This window comes from Lagopus muta, chromosome 1, assembly GCF_023343835.1.
Source record: "Lagopus muta isolate bLagMut1 chromosome 1, bLagMut1 primary, whole genome shotgun sequence".
In the NCBI taxonomy this organism is placed as follows: Eukaryota; Metazoa; Chordata; class Aves; order Galliformes; family Phasianidae; genus Lagopus; species Lagopus muta.
Genome location: NC_064433.1, coordinates 109,435,961 through 109,460,929, shown reverse-complemented (window position 1 = coordinate 109,460,929; position 24,969 = coordinate 109,435,961). Strand labels below are relative to the sequence as shown.

General features: G+C 36.9%; 1 protein-coding gene across 2 annotated transcripts in view; it reads right to left on the bottom strand.

Annotated features, from left to right (window-relative positions):
- The window catches only part of TRAPPC10 (trafficking protein particle complex subunit 10), a 41,251-nt gene that overhangs the window by 8,925 nt on the left and 7,357 nt on the right, over positions 1-24,969 (bottom strand). The window contains exons 2-16 of one of the 2 annotated variants that reach the window (XM_048955799.1): positions 22,530-22,611; positions 21,744-21,879; positions 20,091-20,287; positions 19,185-19,380; positions 18,012-18,123; positions 16,781-17,028; positions 14,345-14,491; positions 12,074-12,188; positions 10,986-11,062; positions 8,301-8,392; positions 6,874-7,014; positions 5,137-5,249; positions 3,639-4,153; positions 1,308-1,449; positions 108-266 (exon numbers count right to left, since the gene is read on the bottom strand). In XM_048955799.1, coding sequence (XP_048811756.1) covers positions 108-266; positions 1,308-1,449; positions 3,639-4,153; positions 5,137-5,249; positions 6,874-7,014; positions 8,301-8,392; positions 10,986-11,062; positions 12,074-12,188; positions 14,345-14,491; positions 16,781-17,028; positions 18,012-18,123; positions 19,185-19,380; positions 20,091-20,287; positions 21,744-21,879; positions 22,530-22,611 — 2,472 coding nt within the window. Of the gene's footprint in view, positions 1-107; positions 267-1,307; positions 1,450-3,638; positions 4,154-5,136; positions 5,250-6,873; positions 7,015-8,300; positions 8,393-8,440; positions 8,446-10,985; positions 11,063-12,073; positions 12,189-14,344; positions 14,492-16,780; positions 17,029-18,011; positions 18,124-19,184; positions 19,381-20,090; positions 20,288-21,743; positions 21,880-22,529; positions 22,612-24,969 lie in introns of those variants that run through there. The other variant, XM_048955810.1, reaches the window with a different exon arrangement.

Sequence of the window (24,969 nt, the reverse complement as noted above, 5' to 3'; positions counted from 1 at the left end):
TAGAATTGTTCTCAGTAACAACTACTGAAAAAGTGTAATTGTCTTAATGAATTTTACTTCAGGATTACTGAATTTTCAGCTGTCTAAAGATTATTTTGATTGCTTACCTCTGGTATTGGAATAGATCACTGCCTTGCTCTCTGGATTGTACAGAATAGGCATGGCATCAGCATTACTGAGCTGCAAAGTATCTCCACTCTTCATGCTGTAATGACCTGTAGTCACTGTGAATTTCACCTTCTGTGGAATGCCAGCCAAAAGGCTATCTGAAGAAGAAAGCAGAAATTGTCAACTGATTCCAGTACTTATTAGTATGTGGCTACAGTGCACTGCTAAAGTTTGCTACCAGTTCCTCCAAGCACTCTGTTACACATTTTAGGGCAACTTAAAAGTTTGGGCTTTTGGTATTAAATCCTTTACCATGGGTTTGATCACTCAAGTTCAAACAACCTGATGTATCTGACCTAGGTCTAGATTAGCTGACTTATATAATGTGCAGCTCTGGCAGCGCAGAATTCGGCGAAAGATAAAAGCCTGATGAATTTACTAAGCTTTTTACTGAATTCTCCATGTTGTAAACTGCTTTATATTTCTGCACCTGTGGTGCCAGTCATACCCACATGGTGTATTTACATAAACAAGACAAGAAGAAAGCAAGTATGCACACAGACTCTCAAACACCTGAATCACATCCATCAATTTCCTCGGTTAGCTAATATGATGAATTCCCCTCTCCCCAGTATGCCCGTCTTCCTTTACATTAGCAATCCCTCTAACTGGGATGATAGCACAAATGCTTATTAACTCATCTGCCCCAACCTGAAAACAAAATCACTATGAACTTCAGCATGTTAAATACAATAAATCCTACAACAAGTAATTCTCAGCCATCCATGAAATCAATGGATGCATTAAGAATTCTAGTAACTTAATATTATCGCCATCAACAGACAAGCTCAGTTTGTAGTATGCATTTCTTAAATATGAAAGAGACTGTGGCATGACTGAACTAACTGATCAGTCAATTAAAAATTTAACCACTGAGTTTTCCTAATGCACATGGGAACTCAAATCACACCTAATATTTAAGTGATACTGCACGTTCCAGTTTGAGCTAAGCTCTGCAATTAGTTAGTGAGAAACAAGCCGTAATTGACACCATATTGGATCAATAATTTGAAAAAAATCTAGCTCAAAACTAAAAGTAAAGACAACATCCCAAATAAAAATCCAAGGCAGAAAACACAATCTAGTTCCAAGGAGAGTATAACAGAATTCATCAAATTCAGTGCGGCAGTTGCACCTACCAGTCGTCGGTTCCACTTTTAGCTGGGGCTCCTGAGAATAGACATCATACTGCACTATTGGATAAATATGAAGAAGGACAAACTGTATTTTTCCCACTGAAGTGCACAGTTGCCTGAGGGTGTACGTACCAGGTTCCTTGGCCTTTGAAGAAAACATTGGAATGGCATTTTCAATTTAGGAATTACTTCTAAAACAAACCTTCTATTAAGGACAAGTATTTTCTCAGCTCTTTTGTATTTGTAAATCAAAACAAAACAAAAACAAATCAAAAGAGTTATTCAATAAGTGACAAGAATTTTTTTCTTTTCTCATGTTAAGGTAGTAAGCTCCACAGTGCATGCTAAGTCAAGAAAGAATATAACACATACCACCAATCAGAATAACTAATATAGCAGCTACTCTCTCAAGACAAAAAAAATCCCCAAATAAATTGTCCCCCCCCCCTCCCTCCTCAAGTGCACATAATTAAAATATAACTTTATTAAGTACTGAAATTATATTTAGCAAGTAGCAAAGTACTTATTTAGCTAACATTCATAAAACCCTACAATGTTCATATCAGGCACAGCCCTCAGCTCAAGCTATTCAGTTCAAACACACTCAAACTCTTCCCTTGACCTGTATAATGAGATTCTAGATATTTTGCAATAACATTACAAAAAGCAAATCCAGTGCACTATCATCTGTATTTATTCTTGATTCTACTTACACTTAGCCACTACTACTACAGATGTAAGAGGTATTCTTTTTCCATGTGCCACTTTACCAAGAGGAATTCATAAAACATATTAATGCTGGGTAGAATTAAATCTAAGTAGTATTAAAAGTTATGCAGAAAAGCTGCACCACCAAGACATCTGTGACTCAGACATCAGTGTCCTCTCACTCAAATTTTCACTGCACTGTTGTTCATTACTGTAGCACTGAACTCTACTAAACATTTTCCTATGAAGGGTTGCAGAAGTGAGGAGGGAGACAGTACAATCCAAAGAACAGAATGATACTCTGAGGCCAGAACCACCTACTTCAGAAACTCCAAACAGATGGTGAAGTATCACTTTTGAAAAGGCTTGCCATTTTATTTACTAGAATTAAGCTGGGAGGGAAATGTCTTTCACCAGTTCATTAACAATTATAACTAACAAACTAACCACAAGACAGAAAAGTAAAAGGTCACAAAATGAATTAAGCACTTAAAAACCAAGAAACCACCACACTACCAAAAACACCTAGGACTGATATCCAAGATCCAGGTCCAAAGAAGGGCAACAAGGCTTGGTAAAATATCTTGAAGATCGAGTTCAACCCTGACCTAACTATACTACCCTAACTCTAACAAACCTCCGCCTAAAAGGTAAAGGCTGGGGGAATATGCCCTACGAGGAGAGACTGAAGGAAATGAGGCTTTTTAGTCTGGGGAAAAGGAGGCTGAAGGGAGGCCTTACCGCTCTCTTCAAATATCTGAAAGGTGCTTACAGCCAGAGCGGGATTGGTCTCTCCTCACTGGTGATGAGAGGAAACAGCCTCAAGCTGTGCCAGAGGAGGTTAAGGTTAGATATCAGGAAACGCTTCTTTACAGAAAGGGTTGTTGAGTCACCATCCCTGGATGTGTGTAAAATCCATTTGGACACGGTGCTCAGGGACATGATTTGGCAGAGGTTTGTTAGAGTTAGGGTAGTATGGTTAGGTTGGGGTTGAACTCAATCTTCAAGATCTTTTCCAACCTGAGCAATTCTATGATTCTAGCTACTACACCATCTAGTACTAGTAGTGACATAATGCAAGCATAAGCGATGAAGACTACTATCCTTAAGTATCTCAGCAATTACTAAGAATTCCTAATTTGCTGGAGGAAAAGAAAGCAGGGAAAAAACTGATAGCTCCAAGTAGGAATCTGACTTACAATGCATATATAAATAAGGACTCGGAGGAGTTTTATATACAGTACTATATGGCAGAAGCAGGACTTCAGCCATTTCCCTGAGGGTGGCATTTAGCTGCTGACCTCCTACTTCCACATGTGTTTACTCATGTACATTCAGCTTCCTTTAGCAGAGATTCCTTATGTTCTTTATGGTATTTCCCTTCTCATTCACTGCGTGATTAATAATGAGGGTAATTAAAAAGAGTAACCAGAACAAACACAACATTTCCCTCTTTGAAGGGAAATTATGGTCTAGAACAATAAGAAGAAATTCCACAATGTGAACAGCGTAACCCATACTGTAACAGGAAGCAATTCAAATATCACTTGCCAGAACTATGCTCTTCCTCAGCCATTGCTTTTAGCTCTTTCCCACATATTAGTTCACTCAACTGTAAAAACATACCTGAGTACTGAACGTTATTTTATTGACCCCTGGTTCCAGTATCAAGTTGCGACATTTTAACACGTGAGCCCCATCTTCTAGAGTTAGCCCTGAGGGCTTATCCAGAGAACTGCTGCTCTCTTGCCTTCGTAGTAGCATGTGCACATTTTTGCAGATAATTCCTGCTGTGTTCAAAGAGTTATCTGAGGGACTCCGTTCATACATTTCGTACAGCTCCAGTGCAGGCAAGTTGTTTCTTGACCAAGGAAATCCTACAACCTCATTTGGGAAGCTGATAACACCATTGGAGATTTTGTGCTTAGTGAGCCACTCTGCTGTTTTTCTGTAATTATTCTTTTCAATGCTGAAGTGAACATGAATAGCAATCTGGTCCACTTGGATAGGAATGGGCATTTGGCTCATCAAAGTCAACTCAATAGACAACTTCCCACCTACATGGACAACAGCATTTGGAGGGTCAAAATGTAGAGTTTTCAACTGTGCAAAGGAGTGCATAGGCAATATAATTTTTTGACCTGAAAAGGTAAAAACAAAACAAACAAACAAAAAAAATCAGCAAATTTTTGTTTTCCCCTCAAAAACTTAATCCCCAGAATTAAACAGATCAACAACTTCTCACAATCAATCCTTTTAAAACAAAACAGTACTTTCATATTTTAGCTTTATCTTGCACAGAAATTACAGTTAAGATGCTGCAATTTATTTTCTAAGAATACACTTAATACAGTGTTAGTACTGCTTAGGCTATAAAGACAACCAAGTGAAAAGGTGGCAGATAAGCAAAAGTTTAACATTTCAATGTTATATAAATCATCACAGATGAGCACAGTAAAATAAGGTGATAAAATTCTCACAGTATGTTAACTAACAGCAAATATAAGCTTGATGCCAACAACTTTACCAGTTAAGGGATTTTCTCTTTTTCTGGATTCAAAGGCAAGCAAACAAAAAAACCCGAAAACTTAAATCTAAAATTGCATATGGTACATCCACTCATTAAAAAACAAAACAAAAAAACTTTTACATAAAAATAACTACTTTTTGAGGACAAGACATCAATGAAGCAGAGGAATGAATTAAGACAAAAGGTAAGATAATCAAAATAATGAGGTGGAAATGGATGGGAACAAGTCTAACATTAGAAGAAGCACAATCAATCACAGAGCTGCCATGTGCATGTCAGCAACACAGAGGCAAAATTAAGTTAGGAACTAGAAAAAAAAAACCACCAAGCAATACAAGAGAAATTACGAGCTACAAAAGCAGAAACAGACAAGGTAAAACAAAAACCTCCTGGTATTCAGGATGAAAATGTTAATTCATCACTGATTAGTTGGCTATTTCAGAAGCGTCATAAATGTTCTGAATAGAAGAGGAGCCACGTTAATTCTGAAGTCATATACCAGGTAATGAAAACAAATAGAAAAAAAACTTCCCTGTCTACTTCAGAGAAAGATTACAGCAGCTAACGCTTTATGCATTTAAAAACCAGACTTACCTTGGTTTTCTGTTTGCTGATTGGCAAAATCTAGTATTTCTTGGCAAAAGCTTTTACGCTCATCTTCTGTTAGGTGATTATCACCAGCTAAAAGACTGCTTATTTGAAGATAACTAATAAAGTTAAGGAAACATGAGGTAGCAACATTTCAAAACCTGAGCAAAAATACCACAGCTTCAGTATTGCCTTCCTAATCTTTTAATATAAGATCTACTTTCAACATCACCACATTCTCAGACTAACTAAAATATTATCTATTATTAACTTGGGCAGTCTTTCCTCCAACTCTCATCTACAAATATTAGTGAGCATAGAAAATTCATTATTTGACAAAAGATAAATGCAGTATGCAAGTTAATGTCCCAATACATTGCATTACACTGCACATTTAGAATTAAATAACTTGAGTATTTGATTACTTTCTGATTTACTCTGCTGACACTGTGCCAGTTGTTAGAGCACCATTTACCATAATTAAATTATAAGGCATTCTTTATATTTTGATTGCTGAGGATACACGTGCTCATCTAAGTATTTAGTGAAGGTAGCAACATTACTGTTGTGCTGTTGTTTTTTTTTAAAGAATGTACACAATGAAGCAGAAAAAAATAGCAGCGCTTAAAAGCAATCTAAGAATTTTCAACAGATACATTATAACAGCTGTTTAGTTATAAAAAGAATGTGTGTGTGGAGGGGGGGAGGAAACAAAAAAATAAGGAAAGGGAAATCCACAACCAGTGACAGTAAGCTTCCCAGTGCTGTCACCCAGAGATCATCATGTTACCTTTTGGGCTAACATTAAAAAAGAGGAGGGGTAACACCATCAAGTCTTTCCTTGAAACTTCCGCAAGAGCTGTCTTGCATCAGTAAATCTGTTAAGCTGAACACCCCAGTTGGGGCACCCAAAGAAGTTTGATTTAAAGCTACGAAAGCAGTACTATTCCCTCAAAATAGCAAGAAATAATGCAAATTTGCCATTTTTTTTTCCCTATAACATACACAAAGCACAGCAGCGTATATTAGAATTATGTTACTTAAGCTAGCTACTAAATTTAGGCAACACCACATGAGGCTAAAATAAAAAGCAGAATTCAAACTGAAGTGTCTCCAATGACAAAATGAATTAAAAAAAGCACAACCACCAAAGCCAGTCAATAGACTGTTTTTCTTACAGACACCTGGTACCCTGGAAGTGGCAGCAGCACAGCAACACAATTACGTTCACAGGGTGAACATACTGCAAATATCAAAGGGAAAAAAATCGCTGTCAGTCAGATACAGGAACAAGGTGTTACCAGTTTTGTAAAGAAAACTGGGAAATGAAGCTCCTTAATATGGGCAATATTTCTAATGATGCATTTACCAAATGAAAAAAACACTATGGCATAAGAACTACCACAATGATTAAGTACAAACAGAATCATAAAGGAACCCTACAAGGACACATATTGAACTAATGACAAACTTCACACTATACGTGTTGAATCTCTAGAGCACAGACGTAGTCTAACATTAAGAGTAGCACTGCATGCAAAAGGTATTAAGTGAACAAGGCGTAAAAAAATGAAAAAATAAATAACCCAACTCTCCTGAAATGAAAAGTAACAAAGGAAATAAGAAAGAGCTGTCTGATATTTGGCTGTCTCTAATCTTAAATAAAATCAGAGCTATGTCAGAAGAATAAGTAGTATTGTTTTATCCAGTCTTGATTTTCTGGCTCCATCTTTGAGAGGATACTTTTCTATTTGCCCAAGGTGTTTCTGACATTCTGCTAACTGCTTTCTTGTATGCGTGACAAGCAATGCCCAGCCCTCAGCAAGGTAAGTTTTCAGTGCTCCTTGAAGATAGACTTCTGCCTTCTGTGGACCTTTCTTCCTCCTTTAAAAATAAATGAATACAGAGTGATACTAGAGTCTTTATGGCCATGAAAACTGTCTCTAAAAAAGCAGTCATGAGAGAGGAACATTTTATATGAATGCAGAACAAACAGCAACCAGCCATTACTGCGCTAGTGCCAGATCAATGTATTGGTCCATCTGCAATTCAATTGGGCAGAACTGCAATTAGTCTAAATATATCATATGTCAACAAGACTTCCTATACAGATCTATCGTAAGTCAGAGCAAGTGAGGCAAAGCTACCTCCCACAAATGCACTTTCATGATGAAGCCATCTCAGACTTCTGACAGTTAACAACATGCTACCTTAACAACTTCGGTGCAGAAAACCACTTTAGTATTTTAGTTATCATTTTTATCACTACAGTTCCATGGTAGCCTTTTAACCTGATGTTATTCCCTCAGGTGAAAATTTACATTAATTTAGGAGAATCTTGCAACAAGAAGTTCACATTCATTTAGTGGAGGTAGAGAGGAAGTAGGCTCAAAAATAAGAGCACCCCCCAGAAAGGAAATAAAAACCACCAACCACTTGGAATTCCCAAATTCTTTAAAATAAAACCAGAAGGCCAATGCAGGAGGATCATTTAGCAGAATTTAATAACAGGAGCAAACACAGGAATAAGATCAAGTTTTCCACAGGTGGAAATAAAAATTTTGTATACAAATACAAAACTGATTTATTTCTAAATTATGTATTTGCTGACTCTTTAGTATATATGCACGTAAGTGTGTGTAAGTTAAGAAAATATTAACTTAAAAACATATCAGAATCCACATTAAGACAGCAAGTTACAGCAAATGCAGGTTACATCTCCTGCCTGGCCCTTTCCTCCTTCATGGAAGAAAAGATGAAAGTAAAGAACACAAGATAGTTAAAAGTAGCAGTAATAAATAATGAAGGAAGAACTAGGGTTCAGTACAAAAAGACAGCCAGTTCTCAGCTCTCCACTATTTCATAGAATCACAGAATGGCCTTGGTTGAAAAGGACCATAATGATCATTTGGTTTCAACCGCCCTGATACGTGCAGGGTCGCCAACCACTAGAGCAGGCTGCCCAGAGCCTGCCTTGGCCTTGAATGCCTCCAGGGATGGGGCATCCACAATTTCTGTCTTGTGTCTCCCTCCCCCCAAAATACAGCCAGAAACTTAGCATATGTTTACAATTAAAAATATTTTCAAAAACTCCTTTTGAAATATGGGTTTCCTCAAGCATTACATTGGAGCTTTTCAAAGTTAATGCATTTAACACATTTAATGCTTACATGTAAAACTCTGCCAAATCCTTTCCGACAAGCTTAGCTGAGCGAATTCTCCCAATATTTGTGTACATTTCAATGGTGGCATGGGACAGATCCTGTTTGAAAGAAAAGAGTTAATATTAACTATGTATTTCGAGTAGCACTAAGTAGTGCTACCTAGTATTTCTCACAAACTCATTATCAGTAACTAAGCTATTAAGACAAAATTAACAGAATAAGTCACTTTTTAGATTTCCTCTTCCCTTCAGGACAAACTTTGGAGCAGTCTACAACATAACTGTATTGTGAAATACAAAAGAAAAGCCTTACCAAAAATGAGAATTCAAAAATCACAAAACTAACATTTAGACACAGTTGTAAGTACTTCTCCACACTTGAATCCTTCTGCTTTCTTTGAAAGCATTTATTTCTCAGCAAGTATATCCTTTATGCCATCATTACAAGATAGCACAATATGACATTGCATGATACACCTTGGTGTAATGTATTTCTCAGAATACTAGAGCTTGCCCTGAAGATCCTACTGCCACTTAAAAATAACAGCATAGAGTGCACAACTCTTTCACTTAGGCTGCACATAATACCATCAAATACATGAAAGTTTCGTTTTTTAGGTAAAAGCAGTATGTAAGCATACAATTACATGCAGAATATGAAGATGCAGTTGGAAAAATTATTTTCCAAACTGTGCTTTAAAGCAATTGCTTGAAGCTATGCAATCTTGATTTAAAATTTCTCATTTTTAAGCTTAATTCCCACTGTCTACAGGTCACTATCCTTAACTTGCCCTAAGCCTGTAATAACTACATATTTAGTAAGAAAGATCTGTGACTATTACACACTGTATTCAGTCAAACTTATTTCTCAAACATCTAACCATATCTGGCCATAAAGACATTTCATACCATATTTACAAATCACATTTACAAACCACCAGCCATTTCCTCAGCAGCTCATTGACTTTCAGATGGCATTTTATTCTTCAAAAGAGACTGTTTAAAAACTTTCAAATGCCTAATTTTGTTTGTGGAGTATCTGTCAGAAAGCATCTATTCCTGTGAGGCAGGAAAGTGACCTAAAACAATATTCCAAAGGTCTTCTTAGCCACTTCTTGATGTTTCTTAAACAGAGCCAAGGGGAAAATCACCTGTGCATTCTCCCTCTCTCATTAAACAACTCCAAGCAGTACTCAACAATAAACTAGACTGGTTCACTTCTTAGCCAATCAGTATAAAAAGAGACATCTGGGACACCAGCAACACATACAAACAAAAAGATATCTTCCCCCAAAATTAAGGTACTAGCCAAAATGTTTGTAGAAGATCTGACAGCCTAACAAAAGATTCTGAAGTCGTCACATAAGACTAGCCACTGAACTATAAATAAAGAAATAATAAAGAAGCCTTTTATGGTAAAAAATGCTCGATTTCTTTCTTTCAGTATTTCCAAAAAGCTGCATTTCACTTTCCACACTCATTAAAAGATTAAATGTAAGTAAATTATCTTAGTTGTGTTTAGAATTTTTAAGTAATTCTGTGTACTTCTTCACTGAATACAGTGGATAGAACAATAACGTATATACAGTAAATATTTATCCGACAACTACATATAATATAAAATATTGTTTTCTGTCTGAATTTCAGAATAAAACCAGTCAGCAATACAAACAGCATAAGCAATTCCTTCATAGGCAACCTCTGTACCCACTTAGTTTCTTAAGTTTAGGAAGGCACTGCTCAGTCTCGTGGAGATTCCAGGGTCCAACGTAGAATTGAACATATAAGCATATCTTGAAGTTCTAAGATCTGAAAAATCTTAGTTCTGGCCTGTTATCCAATTCTTCTCATAAGAAACAAAGCATGGAAGTGAAATCTGCTATCTTCATAACATATATCTTTTGAGACTTTCTTTAACAACAATTTTGTAAAAACAAGAAACCACTTAGTTTTCACATTTTAAAAAAGTGCTCAATTTTCATCTCATTTTTCCCCACAAAACCTTAACAGCATCATGTTACTATAAGAAATATCAGAGGAAAATAATTTAAGGAAAACAAGCAAGAATAGAACCAACCATTTTTGTGACAATCAGGTGTTTTGGGTTTTATTTAACCATTTCTTGTAAAATATAACCACAATACTACTACAACAGCTCCTCAATAAGGGAGCTGCCAGGAAGTAAACGTATAGTAATGTTTCAGACTCTGCCAGTTCCAGCTGTAATGTTCACATATCCCACACTTCATATAAGAGATTACACAATCTAACTTAATTCATGAAATAAGCATTGCAAGACGCAAGTCTAAACCATTTGAAAGAAAGCTGCATTCACATAACATTAGTCTTCCACAGAAAACTCAAATTTAGACAGCAGAATAAATAGCCATGACATAGGCTCTCTGAATATTTAAGTATATTTACTTACAGATAACCTTCAGCACTGTAACTATAAGTATTAAAATTCATCTCCACCCTTGAGACCCAGGACAAATACAGAGCCTCCGGTTGTAAAACAAATCAGCCTTGGCGTGTTCAGTATGAGAGCAATGAATTTTGATACCAAAAGATAGAAATACAGATGGAAGTTCCTAACGTCATCTTTTCAGGTGCGAAAATTTTGACACTGTTCAATCTATAACGTAATATAAATAATTTAAAACTAAGATAAATAGCAGAAGACTATACTTACTAAGTAGTGCTTTTCAAAAGCTTCTACAGATGATAAGGCCTCTTTAAGTTTCTTGTAAGGGCTCTGTGATGCATTGGCTGTAGAAGAAAGAATAGGAAACGTCACTCACAAATACAAATTCCTATTTTAATACATCCCCTCCAACACTTAAAATAGATCATGCGTTTCTTGCCCAGACTCTAAAATAAAATCAAGAAAGGCTGTTTAATAAATGTGACTTCAAGACATTTATTCAACCTAGCAACACATACAATTGTACTTAAATACTACTGTACTTTCCCACCAGCAATATTCTCACAACTTTTTACTGTTAGATTTATGAAACAGTATGTCAGAAGTATACGGTAATTTTTAAAAAGTTTTTACACCTTGCAAGATACTTCAAAGGAAAATGGCTACCAATTCTTTTTCTTGAGGTAACTTGCTCATTTTAAAAGTTCTTGCCAGACTAAATATGTGCCAATATTCCAGAAGGAAGAAAGCCCCCATTTTCAATAAACACAACAGGTACTACACGTACTACAGTCTGAACTGAGACTCATATCATCGTAACTGCAGGAGCAAGTAAGTTGTCAGTCTGGCAGAAATACTTAAAAAATACTCATTGTTCTTGCACTTTTAAAATGTGAAAGTTTCTTCTCTTCAGAAATAGCTTTGTGAATAATAAGAAATTCACAAGCAAGTAAATAAATGTGATTGCTCAGTCAATCAAATAATATCATTCTGTAGCTCCTCTTACAGGTTATCTTTTTGAATGACATCAGAGAGCTTCCATTTCATTTTCAATGAATTTTATTTTCAGTACTTATCTGAAAGTATTAAAAATTTCATCCAAAACTGTTTAAGAATATTTAGTTAAATGCTGATAAATGGGCTTTTAATGGAAAAACCTTATACTTGCGAAAGCGAAGAGATGCACTGATTGTTTCAAGTACTAGAGAGACTAAATTAAAATCCTCTTAAGGTACAATACTTGTACCAATGGTTATATGTACATATGGATATCTGGAAATTATTGTTGTATTAGTATGCCATGTATTTAAGACAAAGTCAGTTATTACAAAGCATGTGTACATTCCTGGTAATACCTGTTTCAGGACGTTCTGCTCCCAACCCTGCTAACAGATCAACAGTTCTGTTAAGGTCTTCTGAATTGGGTCCGTTCTCTGACACCAGCCCACACAGGTAACCCAGAGACTTTAACTGTAAGAAAAAGAAAAAAGAGATGCTTGTTTTCAACAGGCTACAAAACCAATAACAAATATTTTATTTTATCGCACTGTTCTAAAGCCACAAGATATTTCTATGGAAAATACTGCTGCCATGTTACACTGCTTATAAATCTATATCGAAGTTGCTTTGTGGGAAGATTTAGGTTGGATGTTAGGGGGAAGTTCTTTACTAGGAGAGTGGTTAGGCCCTGGAACGGGCTGCCCAGGGAGGTTGTGGATGCCCCGTCCTTGGACGTGTTCAAGGCCAGGTTGGACGGGGTCCTGGGCAACCTGATCTGAATGTGTGTTTGGTGGCCCTGCTAGGCAGGGGGGTTGGAACTACATGATCCTTGGGGTCCCTTCCAACCCGGGTGATTCTGTGATTCTTACTTCTTGTAGAAGCTCATTTTATTAAGAAGATGAACTAAATCACATATAATGCAAGTTAAAGAGTGAACATGCATACACACAAATCCCTGCATGCATCCTTCTATTTTTCCCTATGAACGGGGAAAAAAGCTAAGGATGTTTTGCAGTTACTGCCAAAAGATAATTTCTATCTGCATCTGTATTTCAGCACAGAAGTTTGAAAACGACACAAATGCACACAATGATTAGATGTTCTTCTACATTATTAGCATCACTAATCAGTGTTAAAACAGCATCACACAACTACTACTAAAATTCCTGCCAGACAGCAGCTGGCATGCTTGATATCCAGACGTCAGTAGAGGATCCTGCCTTCAAGTTTACTGTTGGCCATATGGTATCTCATTTAGCATAACTAACTCAACCGCCAAGGGTAACTCCTCCCCTCCAAGAAAATACGGTCTCAGTTTGTTAGATTGCTCTAAACCATATAAAATGTGGGTGGCCAACAAAAGGAAAAAAAAAATCCACCAAAAAAACCCATTAAATTCCATATTTCTCACTAGTTGGTAGATTTCATTCATTCCATTTCACCTTACTCCTACTCATTATCCTATCGTTTTCCCTTTTTACTCTTTGGGGTAGAAGAACTACAAATGGCATGAACATTTCCAAAACAGATAAAAAACTTCTTTAGAAATACATAAGCAGCACATGAAATCTGATGCAACCAGCAGCAGTTTAAATTATTGTTTTCTTTATTCTGAACTTCCCTTCCACTTTGTTTTTTTAAGCACTAAGTCTTCTAAGGTGAAATTGTCTTTCTCTGCTTTTGTAATACTTCAGACAAGGATGACCTACAATCAGCAGAAGATTCTTAGCTTTACTAAAATATACACAAACTACGATCACAAGAAATGGAAAATATTCTACAGGCTACAGAAGGAAGAGGATAAGCTTGTGGTGATCTTTGAGAACATCGACCAAGATCACAGTTTGGTATTTCATTAGCTTCTGAAGTTTCTTGTCAGCTTTCAAAATTGTTTTTTTCAACACTGAAAAACTATAGCAGCTTTAGACACTAACTCTAACAGAGAAATGGAAAAAGTGGAACTTGAGAAGGCATTAATGTAATTAGGAAAGGGGCTTAACCACACTGAAAAGGCCACTTTATAACTTTCAGACTTCCTCCCCACTTATTACAAGGGCTTCTCAACTGAAAAGTTCCAAGTTAGCATCTGCCTTTTGCACAAGCCTCCAAGGATAACACCTTCAGTAAAGATTAAGGTATATTATTAGCATACTAACATGCTGTAGGAAATAAAGTAAAACTACGTAAACAGATTGGTGTAATCTCTATTAAGAATATTAAAGGCATCTAAATCTGGTCAGCATCTGCTATAATTGAAATAAATGTTCCTTCTCTTAGTCAAAAATGATGAGTTTATTTTGGAGTTTAATTAGCCAATCATTGTCAAACTATTGGCAGGGGAGGATTGGAAAGGTTGGTGGAGGAGTTAGTGTTACAAACAGACAGTTTTATGACATGAAGTGTTTCCTCATTTCCATCCCTTCTCCAAAGAAGTGAACATAATTCTAGTAATCCCCAGGTCTCAACCACCTGTGGAGCAACTGGATAACAAACCTGCATGTCTCCCTCAGAACAGACAGAATGATACGTCACAAGTTTCACAAGAAAACATAAGAAGTCTGCTCCATAGAAAGAAATGGCCTACTTCAAAATTGTAACGCCACAAGAGCAACACTTCATTTACTCACCTTCTCAGTAGCATAGCTCCATAAACCAACCGTGTGGGAAACATTTGCATCTATTTGAGCCCTATCACAGCAGCCTTCTATTCTTTGTAAGACCTCCAAACAACTCAAAAATACCCAACAATCCAAAGCTCCGGGAGGAACACAGACCTGAAGATAAACAGAAAAAAATTAACTGGGAAACAAACATTAGTCAGAAGGCACAATACTTCAGAAAATTACTTTCCTTGATAGCATATAACAAAACCTCTTGGAAGAACTAACTCATAAAACACATAGAAGAGGCCAGCTCTTCACTATATATATATATATATATATATATTCACTAAATAACACACATAAAACCAAATCCCAAAGCCATAATGACTAACAACATTATTAATTCATAGTGGTTATGTGAATTAGATTTGATGTAGTCATCAGAATGAAAGAAAAGCAAAAGAAGCCTAACAGGTACTAGTACTTAGAAGTTTCCAACTTTTTAAAAATTCAAGTCTAAGGAGAACAGAGCTAGGAGAAAAGTTCTGTAGATATGCCACTACTTCTGTAAGGAGACATCAGACCTAACTAATGCTAAAAGTACACTAAGAAGTAGACTAAAAATCTGAAGAAAAAAAAAAAAAGTGAATCTACATTTCCTTCACCACAGTAAGTTTGTTAATCAAATGATATTCTGTGATTCTGTGATATTTGTCATGGACAACTAATTAAAAAACAAACAAACAAACAAACAAACAAAAACCCAGAAACAAAAACCAAAACCAGGAAGGAATTATCATCATAACGCAATGGGGAATGAGAGAGGAGTTTGGTAACAGAACAATCAAGATAAAGATTAGCACAACTGGAATAAAAGTCACAGTAGTAGTATCTCAAAATCTTACTATTAACCAATGCAAAAACATTACTTTCAAAAAAGGCTATTACGGATCTTGAGACTTAAACAAACTAGGTAATTGACTAATGTGACATGAAAGTTCAACATAGGAGCACAACACATTAGAAAAAAATAAACTGAATTCTGAAAGAATTTCCAGGAAGTGAAAGACCATAAAAACAGACTAGCTGCGATTTCACCTGTGTGTTCACTGGCATCAAGCCATGGTATGGCTGTAATAATAGGAGGTATGACAACAGGGATAGCTGCACTACATTCACAAATACACACTCCTGTCTCAAAGCCTCAATATCTTCATTCAATTTGGATCTCCACATATTAAGGCAGAAACATCACAAATAAGGTGCAGAGAAGAAACCCAGACGCTAGAGTGGCAGACTTGGGCAGTGGAAGGAAGAGGGGAATTGCAGGAAGTACCTTCAGAGATTTAGAAGGCTGGTTGTATTTATTTTGGAAAGATAAAGTAAACTAACAACAACAAACCACGTCACAGAACACACAAGCAAAACATGCTTCACATGGGAATTTTAAGTAAGTTTTAAATACATGAAGGCGCCATTTTGAAAGGCAACACATCTGAAGCAGACTTTCTGTTCTTAAATGCAGCACGTTATGGAACTTCACTAACCAGTGCCAGGCAGGCAAAACTTAGCAGTTACTGTTATAAAAGCACAGACAAAATTTGCAGAGAACCAGATACTCAGGGGATTAAATTGGTGTACAAGTCACAAAGTGAAGTCTACAAGTCTCCTAATGCACACTATACTATTCTTGATTATATATGTCAATTAAAAATACCTATGGTGATAGACAAGAGTATGATTGGTGTACAACATCCTTGATACAGTCCCTTTAGAGGATTAAAAACACTAGTGCAAACTACTGGGTGTAACTTTGAGGCAGGCAGCATGACAAAAAGCTGAGTGAAATCACATGTTTGTCTGCTCCTTCTGTCATTAGATGAGAGCCACAGGGACACGCAAAACATAAAAGAGCATTACTGGGCACCAGAAGGAATTATAAAACAAGAACCACAAAACGTGATCAAAATAACATCTACTTGCAGAGCAGTAAGAAGTCCTACTGCAGATCAGTGTTTAAAGTTCAGAACAGTCCTTTGTTGCAAACAATTAGGCTGCCTCTCAGCACATTAACCACCCGATCTTATTTTCTTCAACACAACACTGTTCAAAGATTTCAGTCTGTTGGAATGGTAGCTCAAGAGCTCAGTAGTCAATTCATAAAATAAGAGAAATTACCCACCAGTTTAACAACTTGAAATATTCTAATCTTCACCGAGAAAGTCACCTAAACAAGGTTTTTCAGCTGTGATGTCTCCAATTTCTTTCCAAAGACCATTTCATAATGAAATACTGAATTCTAGCAGTGTTACAATCGAGTATTACTGCATCGTGTTAATACTACACAGACTGTACTTAACTGTATTCCGGTGGCCAATACCTGGACTTCAAAATTCTTGTTAGATCACTATTGGATAAAATCATTTGCATTATCATTTGCAATATATTATGCAAACTCACTTCTAATAGCTTGAGTTCTTGCACACAGTTGTGAAGAAGCTCCAACGCTCGCTGGGAAACCTCCCACGGCCTCTGCAGGAAGATCAACAACGTGCACTGGCGAGAAAATAAGTAACTACGCAAGTCCAGTAGAGTAGCTTCTTGATTCTGAATTAGCTCTCTCTTCTCCATGTCTATTGGTTTTCGAAGAATTAAACCATTCCAGCTCCTCACTGGCTGGCAAAAAAATGTCAGCCAGTTTGCACCATCTAAACAAATAAAGTTAATATCCAAGAATCAATCACTGTTATTTAATGCCTCTTCTTCTGCCCTCCACCTCTAGATTGCAAACTTGCTTATTCCTTCTTAAGTTACTTGATAATCGTAACGTCTTAACTTTAAAACCTAAACAACAGAAATTCCATAACTAAGTCAACAACAATTTAGAACATTCAAATGCCACATGCATTTGGTCTTAATTGAATATTTCTTATTATCAGTATAATGCCACTGAGTTTGCAATGTATTTCTCAGTAATTCATTCTAAATGAAATTCCAGACTACCCAGTTTTATCCACATATGTATTTCTTACTCAGCCACCACAGATATATATTCTCACCTTCAGATTTAGCATCAAGTTCAGTCAGGATAAATATATTTCACTGTACTGTATTTTCACTATGATCATAACATGCACTTAATGAAAGATCTTATGTAACACCACATACTTCCCCTCATTAAAACAGTTTCAAGTTATTTGGTATTTCTTGTACAGTAAATTCTTTGTGAAGAGAAAGTTTCATCTTCTGCAGAGCAAATTAAGCACATATTTGGTAATCACCACAAAAGTGAACGGAAATATCTCATAATTTGAAACAAAACTGGACGCATTTGTTCTGGACGCTCTTTATTAACTAACTTAGAAGTGAGCGGTGAGAACAGCAATTGCATCCCAGGCAGACTGAAACTTAGGTAATTACAGAGGCTCAGAGCCCTTTTTATAACAATCACTGAATAAAAGCAAAATGCAGATTTTCATTAAAAACTGTTTTTCACTTCTGAGGCTTAAAAGCAAGAACTAAGAAGATACAATGAGATTGTGACAAGGGCACAGCTGCCTAGCAGACCTCCACTGCGATGTACCGTCTCTTTCTCCCACATACACACATGGTACCCAAGGTATCATCGTCTTTTAGTGAAGCACAGCACATAAATGAATAAGGATAATTTTTACCATTTTAAGACACTTACCACCAGCCCCAAAGTTCACAACGTACTGAGAAAACAAGGCATCCAGCTCATCATACTGCACTAGTGCATCTTCAAACTGCTGCAGCATCTCAAAGACGAAGGCCAGTTCTTCCTTTTGACACACAAGCAAGACAGTGAGCACATTACGGATACTAGTCATGTTTGGTATTATAAGCTGCCTCCACCTTTACACAGAGCTCCAGGAAGTACTACTTCCAACATGTTTCTTCTTCTGGTAATCGTATACAAAAGAAAAATCTACCACTGTAGTGGATGCACCCTTTCCTCCTAACACAATGAAGCTAACAATAAAACTACAAACATACAGCTATGCCAGTTCATCCTACTGTGAATCTGTGCCACTGTTCATACATCTACTGAAAGTTCAAGTTTCAAAGAAAACCTACTAAATAGTGATCTCCCATAACAGTAATAATGTCTCTTGTGTTTACACCATGAAAACACCATTGCAGTATCAATAAAGGTTCTGCAGTACGCCAAGAGACAAAAAATTAAAGGTAGAAAGAGTCAGAGAAGTAGACATATCACAACAAAGTGGCAGCAGACAAACTCAGAGGAGACGTGAGGATGATGTGAAATTAGTGTAAGAAAGGGAATTATACAGTGACTGGAAAACCAAAAAGAATCAAAACTTTAGTTCTATTGAATAAGATCTTCTTTCTTTTCTCTATATCACCTAAAGCAGACATAGTTAGAAATACAAAAAAGCAGAATTCGAGGGCATTCTCTATTTGGCCTTACTCAAAACAGACACTTCTCCACACATACTGTTAATAAACTAAGCAAATAAAGCATAGTGATATTTGCATTAAATGCCAATTACAAGTTTGAATGTCTTTGTACAACCCTATTAATAGGACATTTATCCAAAATTCACAATATTTTCTAGATGATTTTGTGTTTGTTACAGTTGAGATTTGTAACACTTTGTTTGCAATAGGCTTGCATGCACAACCTCTTTAGGCTTGCCAATATGAAAATGTTGCATTTGTATCAGTATTCATCTCCCCTATCCCCTTCTACCTCAAAGAACAAACAGAGCATTAAAAATACCAGAAAGACAAGCCATTATTAGAACTAAAACTCAAAGCACTTTTTTGTATTAAAAAAAAAAAAAGAAGAAGAAGAAAGAAGGAGGAGAAACACTCTTACCTGGACCATGAAATACTCGCAGAAGCTCCATCCTGGTTCAGTCCTTTTTTCTCTCAAAGTTCTCATGTCATCTTCAAACTTGCCTAAGTTCTTGGTAAAAGACATGAGAAGCAATGTCCTGAGTTTGGTCAGGAAGGCATTCCAAGATTCCTGAGAACGGGAAGAGTCTTTCAAAGGGTCTGAAAGTACCACACATCTGCAAAAAAATTGATAAGTTATTTGGGAGGATATATAAAATAAAATTTTTTACATATAACTGCACAGCTGTAATACAGTGCAATCCAACAGGTTCACAGTGAATAAAAATTATCTTTTAATTCAACACTCAAAGAAAAAGTTTGGGGGGAGAGAAGGAAAGGGGGCAGAGTGTTTTGCTTTTTGTTGTTGTTGGTGGTTTTTTTGGTTTCTTAAACTTTCCCGTGTATGTTTAAGGCTGTTATATAGTTTACTAAGTACTATAGTATATGTATATATATATATATGTATATGTATATACATATACATATATATGTATATGTATATATATATATACATATATATGTATATGTATATATATATAAGTTAAGGATGTCAGCTTCATTTTCCCCTCACACCACACTACCACTACCTGTAGTTCTGATAACATTTCTGCACCTAAGTTCTGAAAACTGAGAAGAGCATGGAATTTTCCCCTTCAATCAAGATAAGTTATGAAACTTCAGTGTACTTGAAATATTCTTGAAACATTTCACAGACACCGCTAATCCATGAGGAATTAAAATAAACTCCTCCTTTTACAGCTTTGCATCTGGACATCAGAGAAGATCCTATAAAAAGCAAGGAATCTGTTACATAGAAAAGTTAAGGTTTTAAGTCAGCACCACACTAGTCAAAGATCTCAAAGTTTGCAAGTAAAGAATTCCTTACCTGTCACTTTGCTTGTTACAGAAGTCATTTCTTATTTTATCTACTATAGAAGTTCGGGGAAGGATATTTGTTTTGTTCTTTTTCTTGGCATCACTCTCAACCACCACAATTAGCCAGTCCACTGAGTTGTGAGCCTTGAGAACGTTCTGCCACTTGGTGATGTCATCCTTGACTGTGGTTTTGTACACTTCTGTGTCCTGAGGCAAGAAGTGGTGAATCACCAAAGCAAACAGTCATTCTAAACAATTTCAAAAGGCAACTTCTGTACTTTTGTTCCAACAGAAGAAAGCCATAAATGCTTATCAAACAGAATTAGTGACAATAAATTTACTTATTGCAAGAAACCAAATAAGCCAAAGGTTTTTGGTCTTCAAATTTCATTTATTTATATAATTGATTAAGAGTATTTGCCATAATTCTTGGCCACTTTGTACTAATCATTGTACCAACTAGTTTTTGGTACAGTCCTTTAGATTATATTCTTAAATTTTACAACATGAGTGTGTTTGACACCAAAAACCTAAACTGTTATATTCTTGCATAACAACAGAAGCGTGGCATTTGTGCCTTCTAACACAGCTCAAATCTTAAAGTGTTTACAAGCTGGAGGGGAAGAAAGGCGAGCTTTTTGTTTGTTTTAAACAAAAAAACCCAAAACCACTGAAGGTTATTTGGCATTTTTTCGGTTGTTTCCAAACAGATTAATTCAGATGACTCTTAAACCTGTTAGGAATGCCTTTGGTCACAAATCAGAAGTTACCTCTGTCATTCAACTGGTCTCTATTATGAATTAGTTATGCAATCTCTGAGCAGTGAACTTCAGATAAACAGAATTAAGACCTTCCAAATATTATCCACTTGTGGTGGTTTCACAGCCTGCTCATTCATTGGCCTCTCCTGGGCTGCAGGGAGCTTCTGCTTTGTACCTGGAGCACCTCCTGCCTTCATTCTGTACTGACCTTTGTGCCTGCAGGGTTGGGCTACTGCTCTCACAATTCTCATTCCTCGCTCTCAGCTGATGTTGGGCAGCAGTTCTTCCCTTCCTTAAAACTACTCTCCCAGAGCACACCCAGTGAAGCTCACTGCTCAGCTCTGCTCACAGTCCCTTTCAGAGCAGCTTGAGCTAGCTTTGCTCTGACATGGGGCAGCTGCTGGGCTCTCTGCACACAGGTCACCCCTGCAGCCCTCTGCTACCAAAACTTTTCCACCCGAACCCAATACACCAGTTTAGACCACTGACGCATACTAACAGCTAACATACGCAGAAGATAAAGCAAAATACACATTCTTTTTAAGATTTAAGCTTATGAACAGATCATAACCAAAATAATCTGGCCACATTTCTGTATCATGTAGCAAATGTCCTGCGCTACTGCAATAACGCTGTTAGACTTTGAGGTTTTTTTTAATGACAAAATGCTAAAAAAAGGCTATTCAAAAGCCTTCCTCTTAGCATCAAGCAACATTACAAACATCACTTATAACAAAAATGTACTTAAGATGACAAGTTTCTAAAGTACTAGGTATGTACACTTATACATTGCAAACTTAATTGTTCAAGCAAACACAAAAAGCAAGTTTGAAGAAAAAAAAAACCACAGACAGGGCAAGCTGAAAGTCAAAACAATTTAATTTTATTTTTCTAATACTTACACAACATTCTGTCCAGTAAATATGAAGAAAGGGAAAAGTCAGAAGAGCCTTATTCCCCTCTTTGGGTAATAGCTCCTCTTTAAACTGAACAAAGTTTGATTCTAGATGAATCATCTTTGGAGCACGGCCATAAGACCTGAAAAATTCAAAAACTGAAATTAGCAACTGAGACATATGTAGCAGAACCCAAAAATGAAAATGGATTTTGTTGAATCAACTGAAAAGCTCTGGGTACTGGAAACTCAAAAACTATGCTTACAGTAGTTTACAGAAAGTCAGCTAAAATATGGTATCACTTGAAGTGTTATTATAGATGCTCCTTTTTACAAGAACAGCAGCTAGAAGCTTTTCAGCCTTCATTAAAAGATTTTCTATACCTCCAAGACCTCTAAAAGTAGAAAATCCTAAATAAGAAAATCCCCAAAATATTTTCCTCCACCAGAACGCAGTGGGCCATACCAAGGATTCTGAATGAAGTTTCATCTAAAATTCTACCTGTATTTTCATGAAAAAGAGCAGCACGCCCCTTTCAAACACCCAAAGCGCATCAAGGCACGTACCAAAACACCAATAACAACAAAAAGAAACACAGCATTGCTATTATTTTCCTTCAGGTAAGGTTCAACACAGCTGAGATGCAGAAGTGAGCATTCTGAACATTTACCTTGACTAATTAAGGCAGGTGCCTGACTCACTTTATGGTAAAAGCTTCCCACGACACAGTGGCACACTTTCCCATGTTTAGTAACATACTGAAATGTACTACAGAACCAAATGCAAATTTACCTCCTCCATTCCATGGGTTCTCTTGGAAGCTGCTGAGAAAGCGTAGGATACAGGGAAGTAAATAAATTCTGATCTCCAGCACCTAAACATGAAATAATTTATCACCATGTGCAAATTACAAAAGAAAAAAAAACAAAACATATTAATAAACTATGCTTTGTTTCAATATAAAAGTTGTATTTTTATTTGCTTCGGACACTTGAGTCCAACATAACCTAACAGAACACCTCAACAAGGCACATAATATATATGCTATTATAACTTCCTGACTGAGCAATCAACCATACTAGACAAGGTACAATGCCTCAATAGTCCATCACAATTAAAGAGAAAATAATGCATGTCACTTCTGGCACATAAACACATTTCAGTGAGAATAGGACTGAGGCTATAAAAATAAATTTCATAGCATTTGATCAGAGTTCTAATACCTATTATGAAACGTGTGCATTCTGATGTTGGGAAAATGAGCTGGCCCATACTAGCTGTGATATCATTTATGCTATCTCTCACATGCATGCTGCCCTGAAGTTATCTCAGCTATTGCTCTCTTCTTTGTGGCTTCTCTTCTCTTCTGCTCCTTATGGCTTTATCTTTGAATTGCTGCATTCCCCTTTTTCTGAGACTGCAAATTAATTTTTTTTTTAAATCCTTTTTCCTTCCTCCAGAAGCTCCACATTCTCACTTTCCTTCCCCCACACCTTTCTCAGGATCTCTGGAGCTGAAGAGTTATGTTTTCCAATTACCATGTTAAACAGGCATACAGCAAGTCAGCTTCCTGGCAGTTTTCCACTTGTCTTTATAATCTTTATAATCACCTGCTGTTGTACAGCCCAACCCAAACAAAGGATCTTCTTGCCTTTCTATGGAACAGAAGAGCTAAGGCTGGAGAAGAACCTGACATCCTCTCTTTTCCCTCCCATTGTGCACAGAACAAGAAACTGCTCCTAATAGGAGCTTACCAAACTTTAATTACAAACATAGAATCAAAGAATGGCATGGGTTGGAAGGGATCCCAAGGATCATCAAGTTCCAACCCCCCTGACCACATGCAGGGCCACCAACCTCCCCATTTAATACTAGACCAGGCTGCCCAGGGCCCCATCCAACCTGGCCTTGAACACCTCCAGGGATGGGGCATCCACAACCTCTCTGGGCAGCCTGTGCCAGCACCTCACCACTCTCATAGTAAAGAACTTCCCCCTGACATCCAACCTAAACCTTCCCTCTTTGAACTTAAAACCATTTCCCCTTGTCCTATCACTGCCTACCCTTGTAAAAAGTTGATTCCTCTTCTTTTTAATACCCTTTTAAATACTGGAGGGCTGCAGTGAGGGCTTGCAGCCTTGCCTTCTCCAGGCTGAACAAGCCCAGCTCCCTCAGCCCATCTTCGTAGGGGAGGTGCTCCAGCCCTTTGATCATCTTAGTGGCCCTCCTCTGGTTGGGAATTAGGTTGGCATCTTTTACAGTCCACCCATCTTTTCCTAGTTTTCTCTAATATACCACTTTGACCATCAGCCACTAGCATAATGCAATCATCAGATACTAAACAAACAAGTTTGATGAAACACCAGAACAAGCAAACCCAGGTGCTCTGACATCTGACCAAGACAGCTGTTGTTCAGTGATACCATTTCATAAAACTGCTTAAAAATAAACCAACAGTTACTCTATGATTACTGCTTGAGCCTGAAGTCTCCAGAAAGTTACTGAACAAGCACTTCACTCTCGACTCTGCGCTACCTCCTGCTCTGTTTGAATTAAGTGCAGCACATGAAATCTTTAATTTAATAGTATAAACAAATTCTGAAATGAATATTGAAACAAGTGTTGGCAATACTGCTTAAAGCTATCTCATACCAAGTTACAACATCTTCCTAAGATGGGCCATAAAAAACTGTTTATTGATTTGCAACTCATTACTGCCCATAGAAAGTGAAATATGGCTCAGCGATTTAGCAACAGCACGCTGACCACATCAAAGAGATAGCCTGGGAAGCTTGGAGCCTGACACAAAGAAAGGAGAACTACAGATTTTGCCTCTGGAGCACAGCAAAGCGCTCGTCCTGTGCTGCACCTAAAAATCCAGTTTGCACCCCAGAATGTCTGAGAATTCAACATCTTGAGTAAAAAGATTAGTTCCGTAATACAGAAAAAATACCAAATGGTAATACGTATTTAAGTGCCCTCCTGTTACAGACAACCACACCACACTGTCAGCTGAAGAAAGACTACATTAGTTTTAAAACTCATTTGTTGTAATTAGCTTTTTCTCCTGCACTAGATTTGAGGGCACATAAGAACGTATCTGTGATCCATGCAAGGCTATCCTCAATGATTAGAGGAAAAAAGGAGAACGGACCTCCAATGCAAACTACATCACCTTATCTTTTGAACACGGACCAAACACAGTCACCAAGTATTACAAACACCCAAAGGA